Source organism: Chelmon rostratus, chromosome 22, assembly GCF_017976325.1.
Source record: "Chelmon rostratus isolate fCheRos1 chromosome 22, fCheRos1.pri, whole genome shotgun sequence".
Classification (NCBI taxonomy): domain Eukaryota; kingdom Metazoa; phylum Chordata; class Actinopteri; order Chaetodontiformes; family Chaetodontidae; genus Chelmon; species Chelmon rostratus.
In genome coordinates, this window is record NC_055679.1 from 19406645 (window position 1) to 19427510 (window position 20866).

The 20866-nt window shown below is 40.3% G+C and overlaps 1 protein-coding gene across 2 annotated transcripts; it reads right to left on the bottom strand.

Annotated features, from left to right (window-relative positions):
* Positions 1–226: 226 nt before the first annotated feature.
* On the bottom strand, positions 227–17853 carry LOC121625771 (myelin regulatory factor-like protein). 2 transcript variants are annotated; one of them, XM_041964020.1, is made up of 24 exons: positions 17624–17853; positions 14839–14980; positions 13795–13888; positions 13080–13141; positions 11905–12304; positions 11215–11430; positions 10940–11135; positions 10585–10661; positions 9908–10018; positions 9736–9829; positions 9430–9630; positions 8999–9107; positions 8788–8897; positions 8529–8674; positions 6816–6971; positions 6591–6662; positions 5413–5459; positions 5075–5230; positions 4895–4939; positions 4194–4278; positions 3715–3789; positions 3088–3199; positions 1572–1643; positions 227–1212 (listed from the first exon to the last, which is right to left on the bottom strand). In XM_041964020.1, exons 2-24 carry the CDS (start codon positions 14909–14911, stop codon positions 1111–1113), a joined length of 2811 nt encoding a protein of 936 aa, XP_041819954.1. In that variant the 5' UTR covers positions 14912–14980; positions 17624–17853; the 3' UTR covers positions 227–1110. The 2 variants fall into 2 exon arrangements, with proteins under 2 accessions (XP_041819954.1, XP_041819955.1); XM_041964021.1 differs by having other exon boundaries at positions 14839–15001.
* Between the last annotated feature and the right edge of the window lie 3013 nt (positions 17854–20866).

A 20866-nucleotide genomic window follows, 5' to 3' on the forward strand; every position in this document is an offset into this window, starting at 1 on the left:
AGCCTGCAAAGGGACTTTAACCCTATAATGCCTGACCCAAGAAATAATGGACAGAAAATTCTATTTTTTTTCATTTGAAGACTTTATTTGGACCTTTAACATTTTTTTTAAATAAAAACAAATTGCAAATATGTTTTTTGTTTGCATCGTTTTGAGCAAAGTTTTTACCATATGGTAATGCAAAACGTTTCAGAAAAGCATGTATCAAATATGATACCCACAGCATTATAGGGTTAAAGGGGTGGAGTCAGTGAGCACCTCCATGAGGTGAACTGGCAGCACGTTGGCTTTGGCTCACGAAAGTCAAGACAGATGCAGTCGGATTTTTAAACATTTTATTAAACTTGCTTCCATTTCACACAAAGCCGTCAGGATTCAGCCGCGTTCAGTTCAGCTCGTAGAAAAGATTCAGAAAAGACAACTGACTGCTTCTAATAAGTAACTTTAACCTTTTGCATCACTCAGACACATCTCATCTGTTCATTTCATATTCTGTTGTTTCATTGCTGCTTTTTCTTCGTCTTAAAGTGATTTTTTTTTTATCTCAGAATTTAGAAAAATGTTTTTCTTTCTCAGAGTTTTGATGTTTCAGACTAAATTACAGTTAACAGTTAAAGCATGAACATCAAACATCTTTTTTTGGGGGGAATTTTGAAACTAATCCCTTCATGCAGGTGTAATTTTGTTTCATCAGAGTCAGATTAGCTAAAACCAAAACCAACCAAAACAGGAAACTTCTTAATTCCAGACATTTGATCAAGTAATTCAAAATACTGTGTCCTTTATGATTCTCGACCTTTGTCTGACGTCTGCTGACTTTTGGTTTACAGCGAGTCCTCTGATGGCTGGATGTTGGTGAATTACAGCAGCTGAATCGTGGGGTCGTCTTTTTTTCTTTCGGTCTCTGTCTCGACAAGCTGAACACTTTCTCACAAAGCAGGAAAGGCGTGAGAATAAAAGTAAAGACAGTAAAGGAACATAAACGCAGATGTTGTGTATCTGATCTGAGACCTCTGCAGGTCGTTCCTGTGAGTGAAATCAGCAGAAGTGACTCAAACCACGAAACCAGCTTTAACAGTAAAAACAGTAGCGATGAAAATACTCAATATATTAAATGTGTGTCGAGTCTATGCAGCGTCTGTAGAAGTAGAAGTGGTAGTCAGTGAAGAGCGCCCCCGCGTAGTGATGGTCAGTACTGCAGTCTGCTTGACCCTGAGGAAAGACACACAAGCACTGATATCACCTCTATTAATGCAGCACAAACTAAAAGATAAAGGTCGTCGTGTGTCTGTAGATCTATTCAGTCATGCTCTCAGTAAATTTATTTCTTAAATGGTTTATAATGTGCATGTTTTTTTTATATTTTGTGATTTTTATGGTTATGGTCTTTGTTTTAGAATTTAAAGTAATTTCAATAAAAGTTTCAGTAATTTTCTAAAACAGCTGCTGCACTTTTCATCAGGCAAACAGGAGGAAATCGAGCGTTTGTTGGGGACTACTTTCAGCAGCGGATGAATCCACATGTGCAGATACATTCAGTGTTGGTGAGGACAGAAAATTCAGTTTCTTACAGCCACCGTGGAGCGAAAGTGATACGAGCTGTGATACAGACGAGCCACGTGAAGAGGCCATTCATGTTCTCCCTGCAGAGACACAGACAGACCGAAACACAGGGGTCAGCGGGAGGTTTAGTCAACAGACGCTCAATCTCCAATAAAAACAGGGCCGAAGAAAATATGGTGACATCATCAAAAAACTCAAAAAATATTCATTTCAGTTCACCTAAAACAAGGAAATGAGTAAATTTCTACAGTTAAGAAGAAAGAACGAGGAAATATTGAATATAAATAAAATATAGACAACTCTAATACATAATTTAAACTTTGCAAATAAAATGAAGACAAACCAAAACCATTAAAAGTTTTCTGACTTTGACCTTCAACATGTAATCTGTCCAGTGAAACACTGAGCAGCAGCTGGGGCAGAAAAGTTTAACGTAACTAAAGTTTGATGGAAAACAAAACAATCAAATTAGCCTTAAAAAGCTCCTGCATACGTTTTGTTTACTAAACTATCTTTCAATGGTGGAATGTAACTAAGTACATTTACTCAATACTGTACTTAAGTGCAAATTTGATGTACCTGTACTTCATTTGAGTATTTCCATTACACTTGTACTCCACTACATTCACTGAATAACACTTTGCAGATTCAGATTTGTTGTTACAGGTTAAGATAAAACTTTATTGATCTCTGGGGGAATTCACAAACTACCCAGCAGTGCATAAAGCCATCAGCTCTTTACCTCATGAATGCATCAATAATTATAATCCAACATAAAATATATGATTCTATTCTTCTTCATAATGAGTACTTGTACTTTTGGTACTTTGGGAACCTTTTGATGCAAACACTTTTGTTCTTTTCCTCCTGAAACATTTTGAATTCTGGACTTGTACTTGTACCAGAGTATTTTTCCTCTGCACCGCTGCAGACGACGTGAGTCCAGTGCGGCACAGTAACGCGTGTCGTTGTGTGATTGGCGTCCATGTCCTGGATTAGTGTGAGCGCGGCTGAGATTAGCATGTTGTCATGCTGATGTGAGGGAAACCCTGCTGACATCCATTATTCATCAGCGTTTCCTCACACTTCCTGCATTATTAACCGGTGTGGTAACTGAGTCAGTGGACTGGAACCTCGGTGACCCAGCACACACACGCTTGGATCATCGTGTGTGGACGAACACGTTAAATTTTCTGTGGCCGAGTCCAGAAACGTGCTGTAGAAGTATCTACTGAAACCTCAGCTGGGGAAAATAAATAAATACATTTAGTCATGTAGTTCAATTTTTAGTATTTCCATATTCTGCCACTTGATACTTCTACTCCACTATATCTAAGAGTCAGATATTTCACATTTTCCTACTTTTCAAATCCTATTCACGTGCTCTTTTTATGTTTTGAATGAAATCTGAATGAGTCAATCTTTCAGTACTTCTTAAAACTGCTTGTTTAGGCTTTGCTCTGCACGATCCTGAGATACCTCAGAACGTAATCAACCAATCAACCAGTCAGTGTGTTTTATTACCTGTGTGTTTGATGGATACCTGCTGTCAGAGACCAGGTTCCCGTCCAGCAGAGCAGAGCAGGCAGCCGTCTCGTCGAAGCTGCACAGGTGAACCACCAGCAGCTCGGTGGAGCTGCACGGAAACAAGCAAACACACACTGAACGTTTGTCGTTCGCTGTCGTGTCTTTGAAACACAAACATGAGCTTATTTAACTCAAACAGCTCCAACTTTCTAGCGTTCAGCTAGCTATGTTAGCTAGCATGCTAATCGGCTGCATTAGCAACTACACAGATTATGCTAACGTTGTTCACGAGACCGAATGAGCTTTCAGAAAAAACAAACATTTAAAAAGTGTCGAGCCGATGGATGTCGATGTTAGCAAATGAACACATTTAATTCTGTTATTTAACTAAATATGTTTGATTTGGTAATAAGTTTCAATTTCCAAAACCTCCTAAACATTTTTATTCACCATTATGTTCACAAAATAATTCCGTAAAGGACTTTGCATGTAGAATGGACACATGTGTGCAGCTGGACACTCTGACATTTCTAAACCAGAAAAACAATGAAATGTTCTGTAACTAAGTGAGCTGACAGACAAACTGGCTGTTTTCCTGCAGGAGTTTTGATCTTCACTACTTACTTCATGGACAGGGTGACTCTCATGTTGACTGGGACGAACTGGCTGATGGGAACTCTGAAGATGTATTTACCAGGCCTGGAGGAAGCACAGTGGCATCAGTCAGTCCTGTTCTGTCCTGGGTCAGATCTGTACTCAGCACTTCTACTTTTGATACTTAAAGTATTTTGTGTTCATAATACTGAGTCACATTTTCAATGCTGGACTTTGACACTGTACATCTTTTACTTCAGTAAAGAACATGAATACTTCCTCCATCACTTCATCTGACTGACGTACTGCACATAGTGTTCAGCTTCATCATCGTGACGAGACGAGACTGGATTCAAACTGTCTTAACGAGCCCTCAAAGATTCAGACGCAATTTGAACAGTTAGTATTTCTATAATGTGAGATATTAAACGTCAGAAAAGGCTTCAGCCCTTTGTAGCATTCAGATGATAAAGTAATTATGGTATTTTTTTCTGTCTCTCTTCACTTACCCACATTCGTCTCTCAGGCAGTATTTGCTGTCGATCACCTGCCGGTTCTCTTTGATCATGATAGACTGGATGGTGGTGTTTGTCCCTGACAGAGAGACACGATTAAAGAAGGTGTATGAAGGTGTATCACTGCGTCAAGCCTTTCAGTCGTTGAGGTACTAGTTAACACTGAGGCCTCACTATTGGCCCTAAGAGGCTGTGTGTGTTGGACTCTAAGTTTTGACATTTTTAATAATAATAATTCAAATTAGCTCCACCTTTAGCAGCTTCCATATTATAATCCAATGATATATTATATATATTCTGAAATGGGCCACTCTGCCTAATGAGTACTTTTAGTTTTGGTACTTTAAGTATATTTTGATGTGAATACTTTGATGTGAACTTCATCTTGAGAAATAGTAACAGTATTTCTTCACTGTGGTATTGCTACTTTTACTTAAGTAAAAGATTTGAGTACTTCTTCCTGGTTGTCTGGTTAGTAGCTAACATGGAAAAAAAACAGAAAAGTGAGTTTACAGCCTCAGCATCCACCCTTCATGAACAATTCTCAAAGTAAAATTCAGAAGAATCCACCGTCTGTTGGCGAGAGCTGAAGCTGAAGCTGAAGCCACAAGGGGGCGCTAGTCTGTCTCTTAACATCCATTCAATTTAATGATCAGTGAAGGTGTGTGTGTGTCAGTGTGTATGTGAACACTCACAGTCTTTGGCATTTCTCAGTGCGTCATAAATTCTTTTTCTTATTTCTGTAGAGCAAAAACACAGCGAGCGTTGAATCAATCATCACATTTCCTGTTCGTACCGGCAGTAACGACAGCATTTCTGTTTGTATTAATGCGTGTCTTTATATCTACAAGCACTGGACAGTGAGCTGGTCTTACCGGTCATATTAGACTTTTCTGCTCCAGGTAATTCATTGGTGATGTTGGAGGTGGTGCTGCCCCCTGCTGGTGGAGTGCAGCAGTACACCCAATCACAGTGAAGCAGGTCACAGAAGTCCACATCTGGAGGCACGGGGCCAGGTTGACTGGTCGGCGCTGGTAGAGAGAAGTGGGAGTTACCAAATAACTGAGATGTATGTCTTCAGTTAACACTGCTGGTAATATAAGGAAGAACATATCCTAATGCCTGTGAACGTGAACATGAATGGAACAGCAGCTCTTCACATCCTCTATGCAAGTAAGGTGAACGTAAACAGTGTTGTGAGGCTGAGAGTTACCTGTGCTGCTCCAGGCTGTGGTCTGCAGAGGAACCATGCTGCTGTTACTAAGACAGAAAAACAACAATCAGCACAAACGACACCACAACAAACGCTCAAGTGATGCTGTAATTAAGTTGTTATTTTACTGGTAAGCATGAGAACCACACAAATGTCGAAGGCAACGACTAACAAGCTAGCACATATTTTAGCAACACTCAAGATAAAAAGCTTAAAAGGTTTAAAATTCCAGATTGGAGCAATAGTTTATAAATGTGTTGCAATGTGGTTGCTAAGAATCTACCAGGGTGTTACCAGGTGGTTGTGAGGCAACTGTCAGTAGTTTGTAGAATCAATCAATCAAATGTTATTTATAAAGCACATTTTAAATAAGTCAAATAAAATCCAACATGCTTTACAAGCGGCGTTAAAGAATGATGTTAAAAAAATGGATTAAGAGACCGATGCACAGCCAAAACAACCAAAAAGCAACAACAAAAAAAGAAGTTGATTAAATTAGACAAGAATAAAAGATGAGCAGTTAAGATAACAAAAGATAAATAATAAAATATAATACATGCAATAAAAAACAAAGTAAAACAGTAAACTGTGAATAAAATAAAATAGTCAATAATGATCAACAGTAAAAGGTTGATGAAACAGAATAAAGTAAATAAAAAAGTTAATTAGCAAATAAAATAAGTCAAAGTAATAAAACTATAAAATTGTAAACACGACAAAAAAGCCAGACTGAATATGTGGTTTCTGGTTTACATTTAAAAATATAATTACTTTAAATAAATGAATACAAATGATCCAGTGTTACTAGGTAGTTGCCAGACAGCTGTGGTTACTATGATGTTACTGAGTGGCTGCTATGGTGTTACTAAATGTTTGTTCAGAGTCAGTGGTTACAAAGGAAATACTAATGGTAAGATATACTAGATAGTTGTCAAGTGACAAGTTGTGGTTACTAGGATGTTACCAGGGAGTTGGTAGTGTTTTATTGGGTGTTACAAGGGTTACTCCAGTGGTAGTGGTTGCTAAGGTGTCACTTTGGGGTTTCTATGAAACTGTTCATGGTTGAACATTGTGCTCCTAGGTTTCAGCATGGAGATAAAGTGGTTGCTCGGTGTTATTGGGTGATTGCTTGAGTGGGTATCATTTGTGTAATTAAAAAAGAAAGCTTGTTTATTTACCTGCTGCCAGGCAAAACCTCAAAGTTTTCATCCTTCAGATCCAGTAGGTACAGAGCAGTGATAGAGATGATGCTGCACACACACACACACGCACACACACACGCACACACACACACACACACACACACACACACACACACACCATAATTGTTCTGAATTATTTTTCTTTCTTGCTGCAACATATTTTTTCTATGTGGTAAAACAGGAAGTGACATCACGCCTCACCAGAAAGCCATGGTGGCCAGCAGGGCGAAGACGCTGGCCTGGAAGACTTTATGCTGCAGACAGTGGCTGTACTTCTGACTGCAGCCTGCCTTCTGGACTTTCCCAGACTTGTCAGGACTTGGCGCTGTCGACACACTGCTGTGTTTCCTGTGCTTCCTGTTTGAAAAAAAAAACATAAGAATTCCAGCTTTAACTCTGAAACCGCTGGTTTCAAATGTGATTTCCACAGTTTTAAAAAGTTAATGCACTAAAACACAGGTAGTCACAGAAGTTAACAAAAACAAAACAACAAAACAAAAGGGCAGAAAAGTCAAACAGTCCAACAAATGAGCAGATAAATAATCAGCAGCACAGATTCAGAGCCTTCAGAGACTTGGCTGACCTTGAACTGTGATACACTGATAACACAGTGATGCCGCTATTATGCAACACACACACACACACACACACGCGCATACACACGCACACACACACACACACACACTCACACACAGTACTTTTCCATGGTGTTGCTGTACAGAACCACCTGAACTGCGCTCACACACAGAAATGATGGAGTTCTGCTTTTTTAAACAAACTATTCTTGAGTTGAAGATGTCGGCCTGCGGTGGTGTTTCTCTGAATGATCTATGTGATTTGTGCTGTATGTGATGTAGCATGACTGCTCCAACTGAACCTACGAAACAAATCCCTTTTAGTTAAAAATGAGTGAAAAATATTTAGATTTACTGTTTTTTGTATTATCTCTAAAAGAACAAAAAAGTCTCTGAAGATTTAGAGAGAAATCTGAGGAGTTATAATGGGAGCAAAACAGTGGAAATGTTGTAGAGGTGCTTAATAATTTTGGCTTATATATATATATATATTCACAGATAATATGATAATAATAATAAGATTGTGTCATGTGCTATGATTTCAGATCTTTTCATGAGATATTTTCTAACTGTAGCTCAGGCACAGAATGTATTGAAGTAAACCGGACCTCACTACGCTGCATCTGAAGAATCAGAATCAGAACCAGAATCGGCTTTATTGGCCAACTGTGTGCACACACACAAGGAGTTTGACTCTGGTTTAAACATCACACTCAATCAGCGTAGTTGTGTAGGAAGAGTACAGTCATAAAGTGACTGATGGTGAAATTTACAGGTTTTAAAATGTTTAAACTCCTTCAAATAGTGAGCTAAGCACTGGTAACATTGTTAATGTGGCTTTTTGCTTTTGCTTGTTCAGAAAAACTTGTTGTTTGCTGAACATGACCACAAACTACAGCTCCACAACGACCTTTTGTCCACCCCCATAAATGGACAATATAATAATAGTAATAAACTTTATTTGTATAGCAGCTTTCATGCAAGAAATGCTTATCAAAGTGCTTTAAAACAAAGAAAAGAGATGCAGCAAGTGCTTCGCCTAAAAAAAGACAGAATGAACATAAAAACAGGGACAGAGAATTAAAATATGAGAGAATTAAACTGACTTGTTAATAATAGTAAAAATATGATAGAATACGAAAATACAGACAATAATTAACATAAGATGGAAAATAAAACCACTGAATAATAGTAATAAAGTAAATGTTTCCGGCCTGTATCAGGAAGTCTAGCTAGTTAAAGGATAAAGTGAAGAGATAAGTTTTTAGCTTTCTTTTAAATCATCTGAAAAACATCATACTAAAGATGAAAGGATGAACAGATGAATGGATAGAGGTACCCGCTGGAGCGCAGGCTGCCCGTCAGGCTCTTTAGCTTTGCCAGTCTGCGGTTCCAGACCTCCAGCTCTTTAATTCGAGTCTCCAGGTTGTCGGTGAGCTTCGAAAGCTGCTGCACCGCCCCAACGTTCTCCATGAAGATCTGCTCCTGAAGGAGGAGGAAGAGGAGGGAGTCAGGAGGACTGAGCCGTTTCCAGTGAGACCCTGTCTGATGTTCTGATTTAGTCGATAAGCTTTTACATTAGGAAAGGTGGAGATTACCTTGTCCACCATGAGGAAGTTATGAATCCTGTCTCCGTCAGAACAGCTGACGTCTCCGACCTCCTTCACTGCTGACGGCAGCAGCTCCTTCACCTCCTGAGCTATTATACCTGAAATATCATGAGGTCACGTTAGAAGCACACTCACCTGCTACAAAGAATATCTGAGAGTTTCGGTGTTAAAATAACTCTGGAATAATGTGGTCAGTTACCGGTCTGGTGGGTCTGGTCTATTCCCATGGTGGACGCAAACTCGGGTTTATAATCAAACTCAACTATTCTCATCTGAGTGATTCTCTTCAGCTGCTGCTCAGAGTCGACCTGACAAAAAAACAGGGTCAGAAATTGGACTTGCAGTTGCTCATGAAATAACTTAGACCTGGATTAGTTTAATCTGACCACTAGGGGGCACCAAAGCAGGAACTGATCAAATTTCACTTGTTTGATAAAAGAAATTAATTTGCTGTTCTGAGTTTAAACCAGGATCGTGGTTGTGGAGGCGAGTAAATGAATGTACGATGTGATTGATTATCAGTGTTGACGTGAGATGACACCTTTAAAGAACCCCCTCGTTAAACACATGGTCTCTGCTGTATCTTGTGGAGGTGCTCTTTATTTCATTCATTAAGGATTTGAGTCTTACCTCTTGTATATTTTGTTTGGCACGGCAGTCGGACGGCTGCATGATGGCGCCCATCACTTTGGCGTTGCCGCAAACAACTAACGCCTCGTCGGGGGAGTCGGTGTTGATGCCCACTCGGCTTTGGCAGACCACGGCGTCCTGCACCGCCCCGCGCTGCCACAAGGCGTCCCCGTCCATCTCAAACTGGCCAGGGTTGGACGCCTGCGGAGGGGACATGCTGCCGTTTCATAAATAAGACAGAGGTTTTATATGTCTGTTATATGATTCCGGGTTTATCGTTAACTAGTTTAAAGTCAGTGTTGTTACCCTGACGATGATTCTCTCTGACACCAGAGCTGTGAGGAGGAAAGTCTCCCCTCCCTCCACTGCAGCATACAGACCAACCACCATCTGGAAATATCTACAAACACACAATCAACATGTAGCTCTGACTGCTCTCCACTCATTCATTCGTTCATTTATAAACTCACTCACACACCTCTGGTCGGGGTTGGGTTTGCCTTTTTTCCTCATGTTGTTGGCGGTCGTCTCACTGAAGTGCAGCCTGCCGAGCGTTACCTTGGTGATTTTGCCGCTGGGCAGACTGACCCTGGAAGATGGTCATTTATTGTTTTTAAAATGTGCGTTTAAACCACTTGTGCAACTTATTTAAATGCAATGTGAGTACGGAGGACATGCCTGATGCTTCTCCTGGCTTAATGTTGAGGACTGGTTTTTATGCATCTCCCAGTTTTCTTTTGCTACATCTGCACTATGGCCAAGTCTAAAAACTTACACAATCGACATGGTCATCCTGCCAGACAGGTAACACAAGGTCATGTGGTTTTGGACCGAAAATTTTCCATGTAGGAATGGAAAGCTTGACAGGCAAAGCAACAGCAACAATATGCTTTTTTGCCATTGGTCACAAGGGGGCAACAGTGAGCCCATTTTGGCTTAGAATGCAGTAAAGAAGAAAAACATTCATGGAAAAGCCCCATAAAAGTGAGATCTATACTGTATGTCTACAACAGTAGACACTTCCAGGATGATAACTAACTCCTTCAGAACAGCGCACAGTCCCACATGGCGTTAATCATAAAAGTGTGTTGTAGCTTCTAAACAGCTGGTGCAGCTGGTCGTGGTGCGTGTGGGGACGCTTCAGTAGTTTCTTACCGGACCGGGTGGAAGGGCTTCTTGCTGCGGTCGGGCTGAGACTGCTCAATGGTCACCTGGTGGCTCGGAGATTCCATCTGTGAGGAGTGACATACAGGCGTCACACGGAGGAAACGCTGAACGCCCCCTGCTGGTCGATCCGTCCCTGACAACCCCACTGAGTTCAGGACGTTTGAGTTTAGACACATCCTGGACCAACCAGGACCCAGAGCTGAAGCTGATATGGATTTTCAATAATTCTGTTCTATGGATGTATTTTAATTTGTCTTGATTGATTTATTTCTATTTAACGATGAATGTTTCTTCCTTTCATTTCATGAGTGTGGGCAGAAGGCTGGAGGATTCTTGTACGCACCTTGACCCCGAACACTTTTATCTGGAAGTTGTCGACAGCCTGCGGTCCGCTGGGCGTTCTGACGTATTGCGGCTCCGCGGCCACACCGATGTGAATGGTGACCTGGAAGTGATTCTTCTTCTGGCAGACGAAGGCCTCGTCGGCTGCAGAGTAGATGAAGCCTTTATCTGTGTCGACGTGGTAGGCGGGAGGAGACCTGGAAGCACAGAAGGTGCAGGTGACAGGTGTAACTGCCTGAAAGTTCAAATCGCTGATTCAGCTGGTTCTGAACTCACAGTGCCTGGTAGCTGCCGTTGTACAAAGTGCTCCAGTGTTCCGGCCTGTACTCATCCCAGGTCAGCAGCTGGTAGGGTCCCAAACTCAGTCCGCCACCGGCTACACCATTTCCAACACCGCCACCTAGAGTCCCATCACCTTCACTGCAGGAGGCCTCCATTCCTGTCGATAGTTCCTCGGACTCAGACCTCCTCCTCTTCTTTCTGCCTGTGGAGCTGAAGGAGGATGAGACGGATTCAGAGCTTGCAGCCAATCACAGACCATTTTGTCTCTTTATTACCTCATCGTGTCAGGTATAAATACGACTCATAGTTGTAAAATTTGTGGTCTATACAAGAGAGTTGTTGTTTATAACGATTTCCTGGGAAAGAACTAAACCACGTCTGATGTGGGTGACGACACCTGAACCTTAGCAGATGCTGGTCTGTCCTCCACTGGTTCCTGTCCAACCTCAACCTTAGAACGTTCTCCATTGCTTACTCATGATGTAGATCCTTTATAAATACATGAACACGACAGTTTTTTCTTTAAATGCTTATTTGCAAGTATAGTGTTACTCTACATTTTTATTCTGACACCACCCAGCTCATTAAGTGCTGGACGTCCAACAATGTCCTGCAGTTAAGTTGACCTGCAGTGTGAGTGAAGCGTGAAAGAACAAAAGGCTAAAAGACTGACAGTCTGCTCACCAGGTGTGCAGTGTGGGGGCGGAGCCCTGCAGACAGGTTGAAGAGACCATGCCAGGACCAGTGCAGGGTGTGGCGTAGCTGTTCGAGGGGGGCAGTGGCGGGGAAAGAGGTGTTGGAGGGGTGTAAACCTGCGAGCAGCTGTCTGGACTCAGGTGGTGCGTGTGTTCAGGTGAGTGGTGTGTGTGCGGGTGCCGGGGGGCGGGTGAGGTCCCAGACTTGATGTAAGTGTTTGTGAGGCCCAAACTGTGGAGCTGATTGTGGGTCAGCAGCTCATGGTGAGCAGGGGCGGAGCCTCGATCCTTAAAGCGACAGGATGAAGAGGGGGCCGGCCGCTGTGTTGGCTGGAACACTTCCTGCGTGCTCAGCTGGTTGGACCAATAGGGTGGCTCGCAGTGGAGGTCTACCAATCAGAGTAATACAGTGTCAAAACACTCTAAACCAGAGACACAGACGCTGTCATTCATGAAGTTTTCTCTGCTGGAGCTCAGTCACAGCAGAATTTACAGCAAAATTCAACAGAAATCAGTTCATTTCAAAAGAGTGGACACAATCTGTAAAGATTAGATAGATAGATTATTACATTATTAATCTCCAAAGAGAAATTTACATTTACAGAGGCGAAGGGAAAAAACTAAGGAGCTGACAAACAAACATCGTGTTGATCGATCTGACCTTTGAGTCCAAAATTTCGGGAGCTAACATATTAGCTGTGTTGCAGCATTTAATTTGACACAATCCTGCTCTGTTGGAGAATAAACTGCTACACAAAAGAAACGTGTCATTGTTTGCATTCAGTCAGTGACGGAGGTACAACTAATTAACTGTTAATTTTTTTGTCTGGGTAGGGGCTTAGTGGGCTAACTGTTAGCAAGACAGCTAGCTTTGTCAGCTACTTTGGCTTGGCTTTGTCAAACAAACCGACAGCTTTAGGATTTTAAGCATAATGTCTTGAAATAAACTGATAAGATAAATACATTCATACTTTCACTCTGTAGTCATCTCTTATTTTACCAGCACTGTCTACAGTCCAGCAGCCACAGAATGAAAGTAACGTCGCCTCCCTGCTGAAGTCCAGACGACTGATAAACACGTTTCAGCTAAATGTTGTGAACCATCCAGAGAAAACCAGGCAGTCAGATTTCATTACAAGTCTTCCTGCTGTAAACGATCAGTACCTGGAATCTGTGCAGGTGAACAGGCCTCCGAGCTCGAGTCAGGAGGAGACTCAGGGAGCATGCTGGGAAAAAAACAAACAAAATACATGAAGCATAGACAGTGAAGAACACATCACACTGAGGTGTGATAACTGCAAAGGTCTTCAGCTGAAAACTCGCAGACTGGATCTAATTGACTTCAGGGATTCTTTATTTGGATCCCCTTTAGCTCCCACAGAGTGGTCGCTAGTCTCCCTGGGTCCGTACAAAACAACAACAAAACAACAACAAAACAACAACAAAACGAAACAACAACAACAAAACAAACAACAGCAAAACAACAACAACAACAATACAGCAACAAAGAGACAATGATCAAAGTCACATCAGTAAAACAGCAGCATACAAGCTGAAAGATCAGAACATTTGTGAACTGATTGATTACTTGCTTTTTGATTTTCTTCAGTTAATTCAGAGTTTTTTTTGTTGTGTTCAAAGTGTTGTGAAGAGATTTTGTAATAGTTAGTGTTGTATGACACCTCCACCCTTGTTTGAATGGATCCTCTGGTTCTGCAGCTTTCTGTATTTACAGCCGTCACTCAGCTGATAACTAACTGGGTCAGTGCTGTTTGTGTGTGTGTTATATAACAGCGTGTGTGTACAGGAATGATGATGACGAGGTTTCCCCCCATTACCACGACTATTTTCTGTGTGTGTGTGTGTGTGTGAATCTTACAAGCTGCTGGGGTCCATGTCATTACTGAGGTACTGCTCCAGGATGCTCGTATCCACGACAACAGAACTGTCCAACACACCACTGACATCTTGACCTGCACACACACACACACGCACACACACACACGCACACACACACTCTAATGGTGAGTTTGAATGAATAAAAAATAATTCTTATAAAGCCGATAATATATCAATAAATATATACGATACTCATATTGTTGTACATATCATAGAATTACTTGAGCCTCCTTAAGAACAGCTCAAGGACATTTTGATCAAGGACTCTTGGAACCTTCGTAAAAAAGGACTAGAGCCCAACAAGAGATGACTCCAATACCTCAAGGACAACTGGAACCTACTCATAGACCCCTGGACTGTTCTCTTCAGGGACCAACCAAGGGAACCCCACGAAGGTCCACAAAAAACTACCTTTTCAAGGATCCATATATCTTCCCCTATGTACCATGGAGGAGCTTCAAGGACAACTTGAATATCCTCATGAACTTTCTTAAGAACCAGCAGAACCTTCTCTGGGATTCCTGCAAACTCTGCAAGGACGACTTGAACCTCTTCAGGGGCCAGTGGAGCCTCCTTCTCTAGGCACACTAGAATCACTTTAACCTCCCTAAGGAGGAGAACTTGAACCTTCAATAAGAAACTGTTCATGGAACCCTGTACTGTCCTCTTCAAGGACCAATACAACCTTCTCTAGGAGCTGCCCCCCAAGGTCTTCAAGAACTACCTGTACTTTGAGGACTGTTTGAACCTTCTCAAAGGACCCTTGGAACCGCTTCCAGAACCAGTTGAACCCCTAAAGGCCACATAAAGTGATACCTGGATCCTCCTCAGGAACCAAAGAACCACTAGAACCTATTTCACCTTCTGAAGGACTCCTGGGAACTGAATGGCCAATAATTCCTCATTAAAAAACATTTAAGGTCCGTATGAAGACACTGAAATTTATCAGAATGGTCGACCATCTTCAGTGGAATCACCAGCAGGAGACATGGTGTCATGAGGAAGATGACATGTAACAGCTCACCACTGAAGAACTGCTGCAGCGCCTCGTTCTCTCCCAGGACCTGGAGTGGCAGCCGGGGTGCACCGGGCTCCATGATGCCCAGCAGGGGGCGCTGCAGCCGGGGAGTGAGGAGGGCTCAGGAGGGCCCCTGCTGGAGCTGCTGCTGCTGGGCCGGAGACAGACACTGAATCAATAAATATATAGAACTGACAGACAAGTTCACTCTCTACAATGTTCATTGTTTTTCTCTTTTATTTCTATTTCTGCTACTTTCTATTTCCACCTCTACATTTTGTCCATGTCATTTTCTGTTTCTACTTTTACATTTCCGAGGAAAATTTCACTTTTTGCTCTTTGGGATATTTGAATCCCAAATAGATCAATTTATCCAATATTCCACGAAACCTCAATGATTAGAGAAAAATTCAAAAGATAAAAAAAAAATCTGTGTCAGAATTTCATTTTTTCTTCTTTCATCTCTCATTAATTATCTCATGACCCCCAGGTTTTATCTTGTGACCCTTTGAAGGGGACTCGCACCGAGGTTGGGAACCACTGGACTAAACTACAAAACAAGCTCCACTGACTGCCACTCGTGCAATGACTCATCAGTATTAATAATCAAATAATATTAAATGTGACGGTATATAATTCACCATTAATACGTCTGTACTTTTATTTTGAAAAGATTTGAAATGAATGACTTTTACTTTGTACTTTGTGGTTTTGGTACTTTTTCTCAAATTAAATATCTGAGAACTACGTACATCATTGGCTATATGTTGAGATCAAAGGTGTGATGGTGGAGTAAGCAGACAAGTTTATGATCAAATAAAGTTTGATACTGATGCAGAGTTCAAGGTTTAGACCTCTGACTAAAGATCAAAGCTTAACCTTGAACCTGATAATTAATTTACGTCATTTATGGGGCTTTGTTTTCTGATAATTTCCCAAGAAAGAACTATTTTATCATTTGTTAATAATTGCAGGGGAATCTGAGCTATTGTTTAATTTGTACGCTTTCTTTTAGTTCCAGTTGTTGGTGTAAACTTCTTTTAATAAAAGCAGGAGAAATGTAAAATTTGTCTTTCTGTTTCTGTAGTTGTGCAGAAGGAAAACAACTGAACGAATGATAACATTTTACAAACGAATAATTAACAATAATTGATGTTGACTTATTTGTTTAAATTAATTTTCTATTTTTTTAAGGAAATTCTTCCAAAAATCAGCTACCAACTATAAAACCATAATATTCTTTCTTAAGTATTTTATAAAAACATAAAGAAATAAAGTTGTACTTATTATGTGCAAAATAAATAAATCTGTTTCTCTTCAATGGTACCAAACTGCAAAATACAACTTTCTGGGAAATTATTAGGAAATTACAACATCTTTAAAACAAGTTGTTGCCTCAATTGAATGAATAAAATTAATATTTGTTGAATCTCAGTTTATAGATGCCATTGTTACATCTAATATCAGTAATATAAAATCAGTTGGCTTCCAGGTCAGAGGTCAAACCAGCAGAACCTTATTTTACGCTCGATGGTGATGTGATGTTGCAGCCTTAAAAACATGAAATCTTGGGTTTGAACATTTTACCATCATGGAAATTTACTGATAAACAAGTAAAGAAAATCTACGACTGTGAAGAAAAACGTGTTTGTGTAACTTTGAAGCTGCTTAACAGGAAATTTATGCAGGAGTTAAAGTGAAGAAGCTGCAGGACAACTTTGTTTTTGTTTTTGGTTTGGGGCTTTTGGCTAAAGATGAATTATTCCTGTTTTAGGACATTAATCACATCATGAACAAATGTTGTCATCATCTTCTTGCTATAATTCTGATCGCATCATATTTCATAGATCGAACAGTTTGAATAATATTTGAGTGTAAAGTGGGTAATAATCAGTAGAGTCTACAGTGGTGGACGTCTCATCCATCCTTTATCTATAACCACTTCTCCTTTGGAGGGTCGTTGGGGGCTGACCTTGGAGAGAGGGGGGGTACGCCATGACCAGTCCATCACAGGGCTGACACACAAACAGCCATTCACACAAATTCACAGCTACAATTCAGAGTCAGCGATTAACCTGCAGGTGTTTGGATCATCGGAGGAAGCAGCCACGCAGACGCACACGGCACAGTGACAGCAGTAAAAGGTCAGTAGTACTGTCAGCTTCATCCTTCACGGAGTTTAAATCTTATAGTCTAAAAGCCTTCTCCCCTTTTCATGTAATCTCGTTTTTATGGTCCTTGTATTTTCCTTATTTTTGCTCGTTTTGTTTATTTTATTTTTTCTCTGTAAAGCACTTCGCAGATTTGTTAAGAAACAAATTATACAAATAAAGTTATTCATTCAAGTGGGTCTCTAAGGCAGATTAAACCTGCTGGTTCTGGTTCAGTTTCCATTTCTTTTAATTCAACAGTTTACGCAGAATTCACAAAGTACCACCAGGATTTTACTCCTGACAGACTTTGAAGCTTCATGTTGGAAAGTACAGAACATAAAACTGAACTCCACAAATGAAACATGAAAAATACTAAAATGTTTTGGGACATTTCTGAAATCCTGACTATGACCTGTGTGCAACACGTCCCTGCAGCTTGTTGTCCTCACAGGGAGCTGGTCTCCTGCAGGAAGCTTTGCTTTAGTCCAGTCTCATTTTGAAAAATCTAATTAAGCACATGTGACACTGACGAGGCTGCAAACAAAGGACGAAGAACCAAAGCATGTGGTCTGATTTCTGCTTTTCAAACACACACAGCAGCTCAGATCTGCCGCTCAGACATGTTGGTTCAAACATACCTGTCTTGTCTTTCCAAGATGGCCGCCAGTCGCTCAGCGGTGATTTCTTTGTTTGTCCGTCCGGCTCGTCCTCAGGTGTAATCCATCTGTGAGGGCGGATTCACACTCAGATGTTACACACAGTTTGTCGGATCTTCTTCTGTGGTTTAAGTGAAGAGAAATACTTCCTTTTAGGTTCCAGTTCTTCTTCTTGATGTTTGAGACGTCTGTGGATCGTCTCTGTCCGCCACCTGAACTTTGAGCTTTGAACAGGAAACAGTAAACGATGTTCACACACCTGACGCAGGCTTATAACACACCTGTGTGTGTGTGTGTGTGTGTGTGTGTGTGTGTGTGACAAAGCCATAAACCAGTGCACACACACTTATATCGCTATACTTGTGAGGGCCCTCATTGACTTTCATTTATTGCCCAGCCTTTAACCTTTAAACCTAATAAATAACGTAATTAGATTTCGCAGATAGTAATACATAAGTAATAATCATCAAATAAAATAATGCACACTGATGTGAGTCATTCTGTTGCCTAGTGAGTACTTTTACTGTTTTACTTTGTATACAGTTTGCTGCTAATACTTAAAAGATTTTCAGTGCAAGACTTTTATCTCATTTTTTAGCTAGCATTAGCTTGCTAACATATGACCAGTTCAGAGTGATGAGCAAAAGAAGTAATGTTAACATGGAGACTTTAAATTACATTTCACAAATAAAACACAACCGTAAATTATGAAACAAGAAGACAAGACCATTTGGCAAAATAAATATATGTCAGTTAGCTAGCTAGCATAATCAGATATTTCCTACTCATTATAAACAGGATGGATATTTGTAACACTGACACAGACAAAAATAATACCTACATTTCCAAAATATAGAGCTAGCTAGCTTGTAATGCTGTCGCACATAGCCGATTCCTCCTGATTGGACGATGCTAACATTCCAGATAGTTCCTACCAACTGATTTAGTTCGATGTTACTGAAGTCTTCACCAGCTATGATATTTCATAAGTTTCAATGGTGCAACTTGATATAGAAACTAATTAAATTCTTAAAGCTAATTAAGAATTTAGTTATGAATGATTTATGAATTGCTGGTGCAACACAACCCAGGATCCAGTTGCATAATTACCTCTTAAATTCAGGCTTAGAGTGATTATAATTGAGTTACATGTTTACTGAATGGAGATTTACACATTGCTAATTTAAAAACTGTTTACACCACACCAAGAAATTCTAGCATAGTGACTAACTAGCTAGTTGTTGCTAAATATTTATGCCTATTAACTGCTGGGTGTAACTGTTACTGAGCTAACAGAACCAACTATCAACGCCAACGTTAGCTTGCTAATATACAGTACGAGAAGAGTAAAATATGGGCGACATATCTGTCCTGACATTTGATCCCCTGCTGTTTGACAATTTTGCTAACTGAGAGGATTTTAAATTACATTTAACAAAAACCGCACGACAGTAACATCAAACTACAAAATATTATCCTAGCTACGTTTCACCCAATGACCTAGCTAATAACGTCAGTTAGTGTTAGCTAGGCTAGCATAATCTGATATTTCCCACTAATTCTAAAACGCATGCTCTACATCTGAAACCTTCATGTTTTCCATGTATAGATATAAACAAAGTAATACTTACATTTATAACAAATTAGCAGCTTTCTTTTATATTTTGCCCCCTTAAACAATAATTTTGGCTGTTTTTGTACAGCCGTAAGTTAGCTTGTCATGCTAACGTGACTTCCTGTGTAGCCGTGTAATTGATTATTTTGATTGGACAGTGTTCATACAGTATGCTGTCTAGCAACTGATTGAAGGTATTTACTAGATAATACTGTCATTGAGTTTTAAAGTTACAGCCCAGTGATGTAGTTTTGCTTTTCCAAGTTCTCACGAGAGACTAATTACTACTTTTTTTTTTAATGCAAATCAATATCATCAACCCTCCCTGCTTGGTAAACACCATTTGATGGAAAGACAAATGATCCTAAACTGACCTATCTATCTATCTATCTATCTATCTATCTATCTATCTATCTATCTATCTATCTATCTATCTGCTGGTCATCTAAACAATGTGTGGTATCATCATGTGGCCAGCAGGTGGCAGTACAGACTTTTTAAAGAGTGACTGTGGATTTGAGTTCATTTCTTTCTTTCTGTCATTGACATGAATCGTAAAAACCTGTTGCCACCAAATGGCAGTGAGCAAGAATCCAAGTAAAGTAAAGTCATTGAATCTAGTGTAAAAGTATTGGAAATAGTGTCTATCTTTTACTAAGCATTAGTGTCAGATCAAATAAATATATTTAAGCATAAAAATAAAATGCATTTCCAGGTTCCAAGATCAGCTGAGTCTGTCTGTCTGTCCAGCAGATGGTGCTACAGGGCAGCAGTCCCGTCAAACGTGTCCTCATGTTAGGTGAGGGATGAGCGGTGGTGGAACAAGTCCTCAGATCTTTTACTTAAGAGTTAATATGACGATGTAAAATACTCCATCATCAGCGTCTCCTGCATGACTCTATGTGACATGACTAGACTGTTAGCACTGATAGACTGACTTTATATACAGCACAGTCAAAGGCCACAAGATAAACCAGAGGGGTCATGAGATGATTCATGACTTTTCTCAAGTCAAGTTGCCTTCAAACCTGAGTTCAGGTCTGGACAAGATGATGGTTTAAAGAGAACAACACGGACTCTTGGTCAGTGGGCAACGAGATGCCGACAGTTGTTTGCCATGTTGAAGTTACACACTTTATTGACCAAACTGTGTACTTTGACAACCTTCTTCCTTTCTTTTGGTCCAACAGAATAACGTGGAGATAAAAGGTTCCGACCAACAGAGTTGAATTGAATTCCTGGCAGCGTGAGAAGGCTTTAAAACAGCTTGTAGATGTTTTATGTTGGGAAATGAAATGGCAATGCTTCAATTTACGAGCCCATAAATTTCTTACTTTGTAATCTGGTGCTAATTATACAGAAAACAGAGACAAACTTCATCATAAACTATTGTTGATTTCCAGATGAATTTCTTCAAAGAGCTGCTCCATGTGACTGAAATGTACAGGAAATGAACTGAGCAGCTAAATGTAAAAGAAAAAATGAAAACTTCCAAATTATTAAAACCGTTTTTAATAATTTCTTAAGAAAAAACATGTGTCGTCTTTGGCGTTTAAATAAAAGACTAACACAAAGTCACTTACATAAACAGTCCTTTGAATTACCGAACA

Coding starts and splice junctions, on each gene's coding strand:
- LOC121625771 (XM_041964020.1), bottom strand. CDS start 14,911: ATGGAGCCCGGTGCACCCCGGCTGCCACTCCAGGTCCTGGGAGAGAAC. Junction 11,136..11,214: donor AACGGCAGCTACCAGGCACT/GTGAGTTCAGAA, acceptor CTGTGCTTCCAG/GTCTCCTCCCGCCTACCACG. Junction 3,790..4,193: donor TGCCTGAGAGACGAATGTGG/GTAAGTGAAGAG, acceptor TGCTTCCTCCAG/GCCTGGTAAATACATCTTCA.